Source organism: Pyrus communis, chromosome 1 (assembly GCF_041283825.1).
Source record: "Pyrus communis isolate YQ-2024b chromosome 1, ASM4128382v1, whole genome shotgun sequence".
Lineage (NCBI taxonomy): Eukaryota > Viridiplantae > Streptophyta > Magnoliopsida > Rosales > Rosaceae > Pyrus > Pyrus communis.
Genome location: NC_142565.1, coordinates 1,572,624 through 1,587,669, shown reverse-complemented (window position 1 = coordinate 1,587,669; position 15,046 = coordinate 1,572,624). Strand labels below are relative to the sequence as shown.

At 42.9% G+C, this 15,046-nt stretch overlaps 2 protein-coding genes across 2 annotated transcripts; one reads left to right on the top strand and one right to left on the bottom strand.

The window, feature by feature from the left end:
• The first annotated feature begins 775 nt into the window (after positions 1-775).
• Positions 776-4,887, top strand: LOC137720505 (plastidial pyruvate kinase 2). Its single transcript, XM_068459582.2, has 12 exons — positions 776-1,312; positions 1,739-2,017; positions 2,142-2,307; positions 2,388-2,522; positions 2,638-2,748; positions 2,855-2,943; positions 3,247-3,309; positions 3,384-3,559; positions 3,665-3,767; positions 3,872-4,020; positions 4,182-4,290; positions 4,499-4,887. Exons 1-12 carry the CDS (start codon positions 1,067-1,069, stop codon positions 4,604-4,606), a joined length of 1,734 nt encoding a protein of 577 aa, XP_068315683.2. The 5' UTR covers positions 776-1,066; the 3' UTR covers positions 4,607-4,887.
• A 1,173-nt stretch (positions 4,888-6,060) lies between these two features.
• On the bottom strand, positions 6,061-7,102 carry LOC137721274 (acidic endochitinase-like). The gene has a single exon (XM_068460379.2). The coding sequence runs from the start codon at positions 7,065-7,067 to the stop codon at positions 6,174-6,176; it is 894 nt and encodes a 297-aa protein (XP_068316480.2). The 5' UTR covers positions 7,068-7,102; the 3' UTR covers positions 6,061-6,173.
• Positions 7,103-15,046: the final 7,944 nt, after the last annotated feature.

Below are 15,046 nucleotides of genomic sequence, written 5' to 3'. Positions count from 1 at the left end.
TTTGTAAGAATATCAAGGATTCTCCAATCACATATATTTATCGTATATCGTCCAGTCAGTTTTTATCAAGTGTTGTATATATTCAATTTTAAATAAATAAAAAAATTTCACAAAAAGGATCCAACGAGGATCCTCTTGGTAGGTGAAAACCATTGATTTTTAAAAATTATTTTTCTAATAATGATGAGTAGCACAATTACCTATAAACACATGTAAGGTCTCTTTTTTCTTCAATGTGTGATTCAAACTGTCAACACTCTTCCTCACGTGTGGCCATTGGACTTCATATGTAAGACAACTTGCTTTGATACTATGAAGAAAGTTGAGGTTTCATCATAAAATCAATTGGTAATATGAAAAACAACCCAACTATTTATAACCACATATAAAGTCCCTTCTTTTCTCGATATGAGATTCAAACTCTCAATAGTCATGTTGAAAATTACATAGATTGATAAATAATTGTGCGCGGATTTAAATTTGTCACGTATTGTTATAAATCTAGACAGAGTTATACAAAATAATTTCTCAAAATAAGAATGTATAGATAACAAATTCACCACATATGACATTTGTGTCCATTAGTGTAAAGTCATGCGAAGAAAAATATATTCCTACATTAGAACGCAGGTAATAGTGAATCGAAATATCATGTGACGGTAAACTTAGCTATGCGAGTTGCTCAACTGGCAAAACAGCCCAGAAGCCCGCATATGCGGAAGCAGCACTGTTTGTCCAGAACAGGCCCAAAGCAGTCTCGTGACCCGCCCGTTCCCCTTTCGAGACAAACTCCGCTTAGAACGAAGGAAGTTGAGCAACTTGTACTTCGCCGCTACTTCCTTCGATACAAACAAAGCCCTTCCAAACTCTCTGTCTCTGTCTCTTTCTCGCTCTCTCTGTGGCGCCTCAAAACCTCCGCCAAGAGTAGCGGCGACTTCCACAACCTCCCCCACGTCCTTTTAAATCCCTCGGCCAGTCACTTCACCCTCACCATTGTCCACTCAGAACCTCCGCCAAAAACCCGAATCTCTCCCTCTCTCTTCTTTCTCTCTCCTGTCTCTCCTAAATGTCGCAGGTGGTGGCTATGCGGGCGATTCAGAGCTCGATCCTCTCTCCCACCTCTGAATCCGCACACCGCCGCGCCGCCTTCAAGCTGAAGCCATCGACGAGCTTTGCATACAAAGTTATGGCCTTTGAGGAGAAGCAGAGGGGATGGAGCTGGAGACTGTTTGGGAACAGGAGGTCTGAGATCACTGCGAAGCGTCCCCTTCAGACGGAGGTTGCTCCCGTCTCACCCGAAGACTCACCCAAGGTTCGTGCCACTACTCAAATCTTCCTTGTTCTTTGTTTGGACCTTGATGCGTTTGGCAATGCGGTCTAGCGGTATTCCTCCTTAGAGTTATTCCGAGGTCTCAGGTTTGATTCGCTTGGATGGAAAGTTCGATACTTTATTACGGGCTTAGCTGGAATCCCCCACCTTTGCGTAAAAAAGTATAATCTGTTTGGTTGCCGAGAAATTGTAGAAAAGAATGAGAAAAAATGAAACTTTTTGTTTTTGGATGTTAATTGATAGTAGATAGGCTGATTGATAGATGTTTAGGGATGTTTGGAAATGCTTTTATAGAAATCACTTATGCTCATAATCGCTTTTATTACAGTCACTTTGAAATTTTCATTTAAAGTTCCAAGTGCTTTTAGAATGTATGCTTAGATTTGGTTAGTTTGTGTTGCTAATCAGATAGAGGAGCAGTGGAAGGAAATTCAGCAACTTGATGACCCAGCAGTGGGTATGTGGTCCAAGCCTGTTGTCAAACGTAAGACAAAGATTGTTTGCACAATTGGTCCTTCCACCAACACACGCGAAATGATCTGGAAGTTGGCCGAGGCTGGAATGAATGTTGCTCGTATGAATATGTCACATGGAGATCACGCGTCTCATCAGAAAGTTATAGACTTGGTTAAAGAATATAATGAGCAACATAAAGACAATGTCATTGCAATCATGCTTGATACCAAGGCAAGGCTCCCCTTATTGTTTGTTGTTATTCCTTCGATATCAAGTCATTACATTAAATTGCTTATTTTTTACTTTTCGGATTATATATAGGTCATTCCATTGATGACATGTTGTTCTGTATCAGGGTCCTGAGGTTAGGAGCGGTGACTTGCCGCAGCCAATCAATTTGGAAAGTGGGCAGGAATTTACCTTTACAATCAAAAGAGGGGTTGGCACATCAGATTGTGTTAGCGTGAACTATGATGATTTTGTTAACGATGTAGCACCGGGAGACATGCTTCTGGTTGATGGTATGCTGAATTTTACTTTTCTTTTGGTTAAAAATTGAAATTATGTTTATATGCACCCTGAATCTTGATTTGAACTGTAGGTGGTATGATGTCATTCCTGGTGAAGTCCAAGACAGACGAATCAGTGAACTGTGAAGTTGTTGATGGAGGAGAGCTTAAGTCTAGGCGACATTTGAATGTGCGAGGGAAAAGTGCAACATTGCCTTCTATCACTGGTTGGATTCCTGAATTGTCGATTAAATATTTCACATTCAATTAAAGATGTTTTCTTTTATTTCTTTATGATCTGTTTTCTTAACCGATATGGTTGTATAAACTTATTTATTGCAGAGAAAGATTGGGAAGATATTAAATTTGGAGTGGACAATAAAGTTGACTTCTATGCTGTTTCATTTGTCAAAGATGCGCAAGTTGTTCATGAATTGAAGAATTATCTGCAAAGTAACTGTCCAAATACTTTTTATCATATATACAGAAAATACATCTGAATACCACACTTTTGTTTAATGCTTTTAAATAATTGTATCTAATATATTTGATATTGCAGGTAACAATGCAGATATACACGTTATCGTAAAAATAGAAAGTGCAGACTCTATCCCGAATTTGCATTCCATTATCACAGCATCCGATGGGGTAATTTCTTGAATCAATGAATGGAAACTTGATACTCAATAAATGCTCGTTCTCCTGGTTATTTGCATCTTAAAAACACATTTGAAATTTATCAATAAGTTTCAGCTATCCCTTCTTTTAAATTTTTAATATAGATAATTTAGGAAATGATATGTTAAACTTTTTTTAGCACGGTTTAATATATTAGTCTTTATGTTTAATATAAAAATAACTCAAACGTCAAACACCAGTGTCTTCTTTTATTATGTAAATAATACATTTTGAACTTACCTGATGTTACTGACACAATTATCTTGATTTTAGGCAATGGTTGCAAGGGGAGATCTTGGTGCGGAGCTCCCTGTTGAAGAAGTTCCACTTTTGCAGGTACATAACAAGATTGATGTATTAAGTTGAGTTCATTGAGTACGTTCTGAACTCTCTTTTATTTCAAAATGTAGGAAGAGATTATCAGGATATGCCGTAGCATGGGAAAGGCTGTTATTGTGGCAACAAATATGCTGGAAAGCATGATTGTTCACCCAACACCAACCAGAGCCGAGGTATCCGACATTGCCATTGCTGTTAGGGAGGGTTCTGATGGAATTATGCTTTCTGGAGAAACTGCTCATGGAAAGTAAGTTGTTGTGGCTATTGGAATTATACGGTTGGAACCTGTTTTGGACTGTACTAACATTTAGACCGTAGCATAATGTGATAAAGAGATCTCATATCCATGTAGGTTTCCTTTGAAGGCAGTGAAAGTTATGCACACTGTTGCACTTCGGACTGAGGCGACCATCTTGGGTAGCGCAGTGCCAGCCAATCTTGGTAAAGCTTTCAAGGTTAGGGAACATATACTTATTCATTCAGTTTCAGTACCCAGCTGCCAGCGTCTAGCATCTTATTCATTCAGGTTCAACTGACTCTGAAGTCTTTATTCCTGCAGAACCACATGAGTGAGATGTTTGCTTACCATGCAACCATGATGTCCAATACTCTTGGTACCTCAATCGTTGTCTTTACCAGAACTGGTTTCATGGCTATTCTATTGAGCCATTACCGACCTACCGGGACCATATTTGCCTTTACGAATGAGTGAGTTTTCATGTTACCTCTCACAAAGGCATTATTTGTGATACTGTTACTAAAAAAAAAAAAAACTGGCGTACAGCATGAATATTGTTAAATTTGTAACTGTATCAGTTAAAATTTGCTGTGCAAGTTATTCATTAGCAAGTGCTTTGATTGCAATGCAGTAAGAGCATACAACGGAGATTGGCTTTGTATCAAGGTGTATGTCCCATATACATGGAGTTCACAGAAGACTCTGAAACAAGCTTTAGCAATGCCTTGACTGTGCTGAAGGTGCCTTTTACCTGCGTATTTCCTAAATTTATGGCGACGTAGAGTAATTTAAATTAAAGTGTCATCCTTGAATCAATCTTGGCAGGATCAATATTTTTGTTTCTTTTAACTTTTTCATAGGATATTTTTGGTTCTGATTTGGACTAACGTAGCTACCTATTCAACCATGCCAGCACTGATGATGTATTTTCCGGTGTTTTGTTTACAGGAGCAAGGACTGGTAAAGGCAGGAGAAGAGGTCGCACTCGTTCAAAGTGGCAGGCAACCTATTTGGCGGCTTCAGTCCACTCACAACATTCAAGTGCGCAAAGTTTAGGTGCAACGGAGATGGAAAGGCCGCCCTCGTAACATAGACTTCTTCATCTACAGTACCATAGTTTCAAATGATAGCTTTTGTGTTGTACTTCCAGCAGAATTGTCGTGATAGTTTCTTGCATTGGTTGATTTTTCTTCTATTGCATTTTGTGATCCTATACGCTTCTTTTTTGTATTCCGATTTTCCCCCTTTTAATTAATTGTGGTGTATGTTTTAGAACAGTAAGTTGTTAAAGCATAAATTTGGCAGTTGGAATGAAACGTCTAGCTTTTTACTTAAAACTGTCTAAATTTTTTTTAATAGTTTGATTGAGAAAACAGGACGACCTTCTAATATCCGCTGTTACCGTTTGTCGCGTAGCCGTTGAACACTGGTCAGGGTGTATCCAGGGCCATTTCTGAGATTTTAGGGGTTTTGTGCGAAATTTATAAAAGTGCCCCTTCTTAATATAAGTTTTAAAAAAATGTAAGATCATATATTGACGTTAGAAAACAATCACTTAAATCAAAATAAAGTTTAGTACTCATTAAATGCAAGTTAAAAAATGTTATTAATAATAAGTAAAAAGAGTTACAAACATAACGTTCACTAAATAATCAAAAGTAATTCAATCTTAAACAACCAAACAAGAAAACAAACTTTAAATTTCACTTGGATATGTAACATTATTATATAATCATATTGAAAAAAATACCATCTTTTATGGTGTATTATTGACACTCAAAATATCTTATTGTACTCTAAATTTTTGTATTTAGAAAGAAAAAAAAAATTAAGCTTATAAGGAGGGAGATGAGATTTTAAAGTACTAACAGAATCAATTTTTGAATATAAAACATATAACAAAAGCAATTTTAAATATAGAATATTATTACGTATAAATATTAGGTGACAAAAATTTTCGGGCCCCTTCAAATTTGGGGCCCTGTGCAACTACACATTTCGCACCCCCTCAACGCCCCCTCTAGGTGTATCACATCGGCGGGACCGGCGTGGGATTAAGATTGAGAGAGTCTCGTGCTTTTGTGAAAGATGTTATGTAAGTAGCGTGATTCTACAGATGTTTGAAATAAAATTTGTTGATATTTTCGTCGAAATATTTGAAAAATCAAGGACCTGGATCTTATATTAGCAAGATATAATGAGTATCGACGATAATTATTGATGCACTACGTAAATTTTGTCATAATTCATTGTAGATTTGGAATTTTTGAAATTTTTTTTCTTTAGTTTCAACTAAATCATAATGAGTTGATATACACACTCCATAATTTTCATCGAAGACAACTAATATTGATATTTTTCATAAATTTGCGTATCGATATTATCACATGTACTAGTATTTTAAACAGAATCTACAGATGGTTTGGGCTTGAACTGTTCTCTACGGACTGAGGCACATTTTTTGTTTATTAACGAAGTTCGAAAGTGAAACAAAAATTGTTGACAAGGACTTCATAAACGAGCTATTGGAAGCCCTATGTTTTATGCGTCTAGATTGCATTATTGGTTACTTATTTAGCAGCATATATTTGGTGTGGACAAGCAAGCTAGGCATAGAACTTAATTAGATGTTGTCCATAATGGATGCACTATAACCGTTGTCATACTGCCTGCTCCAGAGCATAACTCCTCCGTACTTGGGCGAATTCTTAATCGTTGGAAGAACTTGTGACTTGAGAGCATCAGCAGGAATAAATCCGCCGCTCGGAGCGGCCTCAGGAGCTGCCGGTAAACCCAAGAACACCTCGCTGGCTGGAACCGAGGCCCATTGTTTCCACCTGCTCAAAAGAGCGTCGGCATTACCGTCTGCATACTGGCATGGGGGGTTGTTGTAGAACTGAACCCAAACGTAGTCAAATAAGCCGGTCTGGATTGCGCCGTCTAGGTGAGCATCCGGGATTGGACATTGTGGAGCTGCGGCTAAATAGACCGTTTTTGCCTGTCCGTTGTGTCCGTTGAGTGACCTGGCGAGCTCATCATAGAACTGCCCACCACCTATAACAATAGCGAAATCAACGCCGTCCAAAACAGCGTCCCCAAGCGGGCGCGAAGCGGACTGACCACCTAGGAAGTTGTTCCAGATGTAATCAGCAACTTGCCTTGCATCATCAGCTGAAGTGAGATTGTAACTTCCGACAGCCCCTCCAATCGAGAGGAGGACTTTTATGTTTTGGGATTGGCAAGCTCTGATGTCGACGCTCAGCCCCGTGCAAGTACTACTGCTGGGGTCGCAGTGGCCGGCGAGGTTTAGGACAGGGGCTTGGTTGTTTCCGAAAGTCGTGAGGAAAGCTATGTTAACAAATTGGTAGTTGCCTGAGTTGCAAGCATCTGCTAGGGTTCCTTCGTTGCCGTTTTGGCCCCAATACGTTGCGATTCCGGCGGCTTGAGAGGACTCGCATGAAGAAATGAGGATCAAGAGGGACAGCGTTAGGGCTAGGGTTTGTGTTTTGGTTGCCATTTTTGTATGTGTTTTTTTGGTTGTTGCTCAAAGTGCTTGGGAGGGTACATGTATTTATAGGTGCAGGGGACTTGTCGGTGAAGGTTTAGGGGAAGAGAAGTATGACAGACGTGTCCTTGCAGTTACAAAATGGGTGCCAGTCTTCTGCTTGGATCTGCGTCAACCAAGTTAGGGCCTGTTTAGTCCAAGTTTCACTTGACAACTTAGAAATTTGTCAATTAAGTTAGGTCGTGTTGCACATTCTTTTTTCAAAAACCACTCATAAGCGCTTTTAATATTTTTCCGTAAGAATGCAAGTGTTTTTTCATTGAACTTTTTAATCTAAAAATATTTAAATTCCGATAAATATTGAAAAATCACTAAACCTCTTTATTGAACTTTTCATTGAACTTTTAGCCCGTCCCTCCTGCTGCCGTTGCAGCTTTCATGGAACTTTTCAATGATTTTATCCCACAAAGCTTTTTATTTTGATTCGCGCCAACTGCACCATCTTCGTTAACAGAAACTTATGCCAAGTATAAAACAACATCTTCCTTACAAGTCCAATTACGACCTCTAATATGCTCTCTTGCCATGTTGAACAATTTGGAAATGGAAAGAAATGGTAGAAAGAAAAATTGGAAGAATTGTAGGAGAAAATTAAGTTTTGTGTGGATGTTTGAACAAATACATAGGTATTTATAGAATTTTTTGGTGAATTTTGAGTTAAATAATTTTTCTTTATAATTATTTTAGCCGTTGGATTTAAATTTGGACCGTTAGATTTGATTATATTCGATCTCAGTCGTTGGATTCAATGTAGAATCAACACAGCCTTATCATGGTCAAATTTGTCCGTGTGCCAGAAACACGGCCTGGTACATTAAAAGTGTCACAATAGAATTGGTTGGAAATTCATTCAGTTACAACTGACTCTGAAGTCTTTATTTCTGCAGAACCACATAGTGAGATGTTTGCTTACCATGCAACCATGATTTCCAATACACTCTTGATACCTCAATCGTTGTCTTTACCAAAACGGGTTTTATGGCTATTCTATTGAGCCATAACCGATCTACCGGGACCATATTTGCCTTCACGAGTGAGTGAGTTTTCAATTTACCCGTCACAAAGGCATTTAGTTAAAATTTGTGACTGTATCAGTCAAAATATGCTGTGCAAGTTCTATTCATTAGCAAGTACTTTGATTGCCATGCAGTAAGAGCATACAACGGAGATTGGCTTTGTATCAAGGCGTATGTCCAATATACATGGATTTCACAGAAGATTCTGAAACAAGCTTTAGCAATGCCTTGACTGTGCTGAAGGTGACGTTTTGCTGCATATTTCCTAAATTTATGGCGACGTAGAGTAATTTAAATTAAAGATTCATCCTTGAATAAATCTTGGCAGGATCCATAGTTTCGTTTCTTTTAACTTTTTCACAGGACATTTTTGGTTCTGATTTGGACGAACATAGCTATTCTATTCAACCATGCCAGCACTGGGTGCATTTTCTGGTGTTTTGTTTACAGGAGCAAGGATTGGTAAAGGCAGGAGAAGAGGTCGCACTCGTTCAAAGTGGCAGGCAACCCATTTGGCGGCTCCAATCCACTCACAACATTCAAGTGCGAAAAGGGTGCAATGTAGATGGAAAACTCGCCCTCGTAACATAGATTTCCTTCGTCTACACTACAATAGTTTCAAATGATAGCTTTTGTGTCGTACTTCCATCGGAATGTCGTGATAGTTTCTTGCTTTGGTTGTTTTTACTTCTGTTGCACACTTGTGGTCCTATCTGCTTCTTTTTGTATTCCGATTTCCCCTTAATTAGTTTGGTTGTATGTTTTAGAACAGTAAGTTAAACCGTATAAATTTGGCAGTTTGAATGAAATGTCTTTAACTTTTTACTCAAACTGTCTAAATTTTTTTGATAGTTTGATTGAGGAAACAGATTGTCACCTTATAATATCCGCAGCATATACCGTTTGTCGCGTGGCCGTTGGACATTGACTAGGTTAGGATTAAGATTGAGAGAATCCCGTGGCTTTGTGAAAGTTATTTTATAGATAGCGTGATTATACAGATGGTAAGCGCTTGAACTGGTCGACGTATGGGCTTGAACTTAGGCCTGGCAAACGGGTCGTGTCTGTCGTGTTCGTGTCGTTTTCGTGTAACACCTGTTATCTTAACGGGTCGTGTCGTGTCACACCCGATATCTTAATGGGTCCTTAACAGGTCGGGTCACTTTACCCAACAGGTAAAGTGACCCGACCCGTTATGACCCGCTATGACCCGTTAAGAAAAATGTTTTTTTTTCTTAAATTTGCACATACCACACATTGTCACATAAATATTACTTCAAAACATTAAAACACATTTGTCGTTTAAGTACTACATCTACACTTAAAAATAAGAGTCTAATAAACAAACATCCATACACTACTAATCTATTACAAAATATTAAATGTGCAAGGATATGCAAAATGAAAGAGTTTTTGTTTTCAAGGTTGTGAAGCCTTTCTCAAAAGTTTAAACCTTGCCAATGGAACTCAGAGCTTGCATGTTATTCCTTTTACAAAATCATCAATTTTCATCAATCATCATGACATAAGATTTTGTGGTATCCAATAGTGTAAATATTTTAAATTGAAGATCGAATTCATCTCTGAATGTTTGATTTTTGCGATTTTTGGCGTATGCGATCTTGAAGTATATATAAACAAGTTTGACGGTTGGATCATTGAAATTATTTTCATAGAATGCGTATCCCATCAAAACGATAGATTCACTAACACTTGGAGTTTATTTATACTTTTATTAAGTATAACATAAGATTTTGTGGTATCTACTAGGGTAAATATTTTAAATTCAAGATTGAATTCATTCATTGTATTCATATAGGGTCAAGGACTGTAGCTGTAAAAAATCATCAAAATCGGAGTTAAAATAACCGTTAAATCATGATTTTTTGTTGATAACCGTTGAAAAGTTTTGTCCCATTACTTGATCTTTGAATGTTTGTTTTTTGAAATTTTTGGCATATGCGATCTCGAAGTATATACAAACATGTTTGGCGGTTGGATCGTTGAAACTAGTTTCATAGAATGTGTATCTGTTGACTCTAAAAATTACAAAACCTACGTGACGCGCAGGCCGAGTAACTAATAAGCTAACTACGTCCTTCGGTTGAATGCGGGGCGTGCCAACTCGTCGGCCGAGCTTGGCCGAGGAGTAAAATTTGTTGATGTCGCTTCGAGCGCGTCGCTGACTTCTCTATCTTGCGATTGCGACCGAGGAAGGAACACTCTCGGTCTCTGGGTTCTACAGCCTGAAGACAAGGCTACTAATTCTGCGGAGTTCACAAATCGTCGGAGCCCGATTCGGTCACTGCGATTATATTCGTAAGAGTATAAGCACGTTGAATCGAGACCAAACTATATGGGCACAGGTACTCAAACGTGATGTATGTCTTGATGGTAAACGTAGTTCGGCCGTCGGAATGCCGAACCCTGAAACTCACTTGCGAGTATCCAATCATAAAATCATTCGGCGTCCAGTACGCCGAGCAATGCAATTCGTAACACCTGACTATGCCGAGAAGGCTAGCAAGGTGACCTCTGCCAACAAAGGTTCGACAACCCTTCTCGGCCGAGACTTAGATAGATAACCGGTCGACCTCGACGCAGTGCTGTTTATCCAAACTGAAGGTGCTTCTCGGTCGGCTGATTCTGCGGCAGCAGTGCTGTTTATCCAAACTGAAGATGCTCGCCGGGTGCTTCCACAGTGCTGTTTATCCAAACTGAAGGTGTGTCGGCAGGAAAAGAAAAAGAAAAATCTCAAGGTGTTTGAGAGGTTTTGCGCAGGGCAATTGTATGCTGATTTGAAGGGCCTTTTCTGTTGCATGATTTCTTGTATTTATAGCACCCCATTCCTTGAGACCAATTCGCATTCTGATTTGGATTGGGAGTCCTTGTCCCATTTCGACTCTAACTCGAACAAACCTGCTCCCACTGGGATTCTGAATTTTCCTCCTCTTCAAGGCTTTATTCCTTGTCGGTCGAGAATCCTGGTCGCACCAGGACTTCCTCGCCCGTTTCTATTTATCCGGACTACTTAGGATAGGATTTGGCCGACTCTGCCAACTGGCCCGGGATTTATTATTCGGCCCATAGTATTTGTCATCACCTTGGGCCGAGTACATCCTGCTGCTCGGCCCAACAATAATATTTTGGGCCCAAACATTGCCCCCTCGCTTCTGAGGTCGCCGACTGCTAACTCTTGGTCGGGCCTCGGCCTTGAAGAAGCGTAAACGCCTATTGCTTTTTGGACTTTACTTCCTTAATGACCATTATTCCTGCACATTTATGAGACATGATTGCACTCTCCTCGTTGCCCCCAATGTATAGCCACGTGTCGATTCTCCGCCGCTCTTAAAAGCTTTCAATCATGGCCCTCGAAACCGTGCACTAACCGAAGCGTCTTATCCTCATTAATGCATTAAAACCGTCGCCGCACGCAATCGTGCGTCCTGGATTTTCGACCCCTCGATCCTATCTTCGCATGTTCCCAAAATATCCGAAATGATTGGAACCTTTCCCGGTTAAATTTCCCCCCAATTTGAACCAGTGCTTTTTGAATTCCAGTCGTTTGATCTTCATTCTGAAAAGCCTATAAATACCCACACTTCTGTCATTCGCACCTCACGCTTCCAGAAATTCCAAAATCTCAATTTTATCATTCCTGTTTGTTCAACCAAAGCTTTCTAGTTCTTCCTTCTGCAATATCTTCTTCTTCTAAACCATCTCCTCTCTTCTCTACCAATGGCCTCCTTTATTTCGAAACTCTCTGACGAAGTCAACAAGTGTAAAGATTTCATTGATCGGAGCGCCGTCAAGACGTTGCGATTTGAAAATGACATGGCCACCACCCACCAGATTCTGGGTCCCCTTTTCAGAGACGCAGTGTCGTCGTCTGTCACTAACCTGCTCAAGGAGCAGTGTTTAACACCCCTGCTGCAGGGGTTCGATTGGTCAAAGTGGACTCTGGCGCGGCCTCAGGGAGCCTGGCCCTCGACCACCACGGCCTGGGCTGCCTGGGTTGACCGAATGAGCACATTCTTTGGCAAGGAGTAGAAAGCTCTCGGCATCTACGACGCCATTATTCTGTCGACCATGGAGATTGCCATGGATAAGGAGCTGCTCATGGCGGCCCTGAGTTCATGGTGTTCGGCCACCAACACCATGGTCCTGCCCTTCGGCCCTCTCGGCCCCACAGTCCTCGACATCTCGGCCATCCTTGGGACTTCTCTAACCGGCATTCCTATTGATGACGCCCTTTCCGGATACCCTTCTCCTCTCGACCTGAAGGCACTATTCGACGAAAGGGCCGTCGAGGCACTAAGCCGGGGCGACCGGGAGCCCTCAAGGGAAGAAGTTCAGAAGCTCTACAAGAACTTCTTCAACTACAACACTCTCATCCTTCACTTCGCCGGCCGGGGCGAGGAAGGCCTTAGGAAGGGAGAGCACGAGGCCTTCCTCTTCTACGGGTACAACAAATTCATCTGTTGTACCAGGTCAAACAAATGCCTGGTCGAGAACATGCCGGTGGCCCAGGCACTGGCTAATGGTCGCTCACTGGCACTCAGTCCAGCCATACTCGCCAACCTCTACCGTTGCCTGGCCGAGGCGACCATTAGCAAGATTGACCCGCACCAGAACGGACCCCTCTGGGTGTTCCAACACTGGTTGCAGGTTTACTTCTCCACCCTTCGACCGGAGGTTCCTGCCTTCCAACGAACGGCCGCCCTCGGCCTTCAACTGGCCTCTCGACCGGCGCCACCTCACCGAGCCGACGAGGTCTTCAAACACTTCCTCAGCCTCGACGTCCTCTCGGATGACGAGTTCCTGGTATGCCGGCGCCAGGAGTACCCTACCTCGCTCAGGCTCCCTACGGCAGCATGGGCCGAGTCCGAGGATGCGGACATCCATCAATGTTGGGGGTCGTTCGTTCTGGCTCGCGACCTTCCTCTTGGTTGCAATGCCCGCCGAGCCAGCTGGGAGGTCTACAACCCCCATTTTGTCGCCCGGTAGCTCGGCTATCTTCAAGGCTGCCCAGTCCCCCTGCTTGCCTCTCGGTCTCTCCTGAGTCGGGGGCGTCTTTCCGGTTCCTCTGAAAGGGAATGCAAGACGTCGGAGCAGGAGTTTCAAGAGAAGTGCAGGAAATTCCGGCTCCGGCCGACGGTTCCTGAATCTTTGGGAACCGACACCTTCGGGGACTGGTGGGAGGAGTATATCGGCGACTTCTTCGGCGCCCCGGCCGAAGATCTGGTGAGCACGATCTTCGGCGACCGTCCCAGGTCAACGCCCTCGGCTTAACCTAAGGAGTCGGCCCAAGGTAGTATTTCCGCTCTTCTTTTCTTTTTTTTTTCTTTTTTTTTATTATTATTTTTTTGTTATTAATTACTTTGCTCTTCAGGGGGTCGCGGGTCGAGGAAGGTTGAAGTGGTCACCACGGTGGCAAGGGCGAAGAAGTTGGTGCCCACGAAGAGGACCCTTGTCACCGAGCGGACGGTCCCTGCCAAACGCCCCTACCGAGAGGCCGAGCCAGAGGATAATGCCCCTCGCCCTTCTAAACGCGTCAAGAAATTGGCGAAGAAGGGCGACCGGGAGATTCATGTCGTCCCCAGTGACACTTCTGGGACGCCTGCTCCTGCCGGCTCTCCTTCTGTGCCGGCTGCCCCGGCATCTCCAACCCCGATTCCTCCAGCCGTCTCCCTTCCTAAGACCACGGCCGATCCAATCGTCGCACCAGCTCCAGCTTCGGAGCCGGTCGTGGCGCCTGCCGTGGGGAAGTCAACTGCACCTGTCGAAGCACCCTCTACTCCAACGGTCATTCTGGAAGAGGTATAATTCCACTTCCACTTGTTTCTTTAGGTTTCTAGTCGTAACGCAAAATATTTCTTTTTGTTCAGGATGTCGAGAGCGAGAGCGACGAAGTCCCGCTGGAACGCCGTCGTCGACCAGTCAACTCTCCTCCCGTCCATCCTCCTCCGGTCGTCGAGGCGACCGCTCGACCGTGTCCTCCTGCGGCGGATCGCGGCAAGAGACCTATGGCCGATCCTGAGGCCACGGCCGAAATGCCGATCCACCCGCAGGACGAAGACCTTCTCATTCCTCCGCAGGAAGTCTCTTCGGCCTTTGTAAGTCTTGTTTCTTTTGCGTTGATTTTTTCGTGACACATGTTTTTTAAAAGACTACTAAATGTCAGGTGCCCGAACGTTCATTTCACCGACAATTTTATGCGCCGACGAGCGTTGTCTATATTTCTTGGCCACCGTCGTGGCCATCAAATGTAGATGACCTCCATCGGCCGCGTGAATTGAGAAGCGGTCTAAGGCACTGGGCTCGGCCATTAAGTTCCCTGGGTTCGAGCAATGACCCAAAGGGCATGGCCGAAGTCTCCTCTCGGCAGGTCTAAAACAATCCCTTTTTTGTCATGCACTGTATTACGACGTCTTACTTTCCTTCACAAAGTTTTCCTTTCATGTGCAGTCATCGTGGGAAGTGGAGCTCGACGCTCTTTTTCAGAGCACGACCGGTGAGGCCGGTTCCTCTGCTGCTCCTGCCGAACCAGCGGGCGCCATGCCCGAGGCCGAAGCCTTCGTGAAGCTGCACGAAGTCCTGTCTCAAACTGCCTCTCAAGCTCTCCGATCCAAGGGTCTTGACTCCGTTGGGGAGTGTCTTAATGACCTTGCCAGCGGCGGTTACCTAAGTACGGAGAATATCTCCTTCCTTACCGACCTCTTGGAGCGGACTCGGCAACACTTCCACATCTTCGAGCGAGCCCTACAAGCCGAGGATGACTTGAAGGCTGCCAAGGTCGCGCAAGAGGCCGGCCCAGCTGAGATGGAGGCAATCAAAGCCAAGAAAGCGAAGCTGACCACGTTTGATCGCCAGATTTCTGACCTCCAGCGTCAAATTTCTGACCTTCGACGGCAA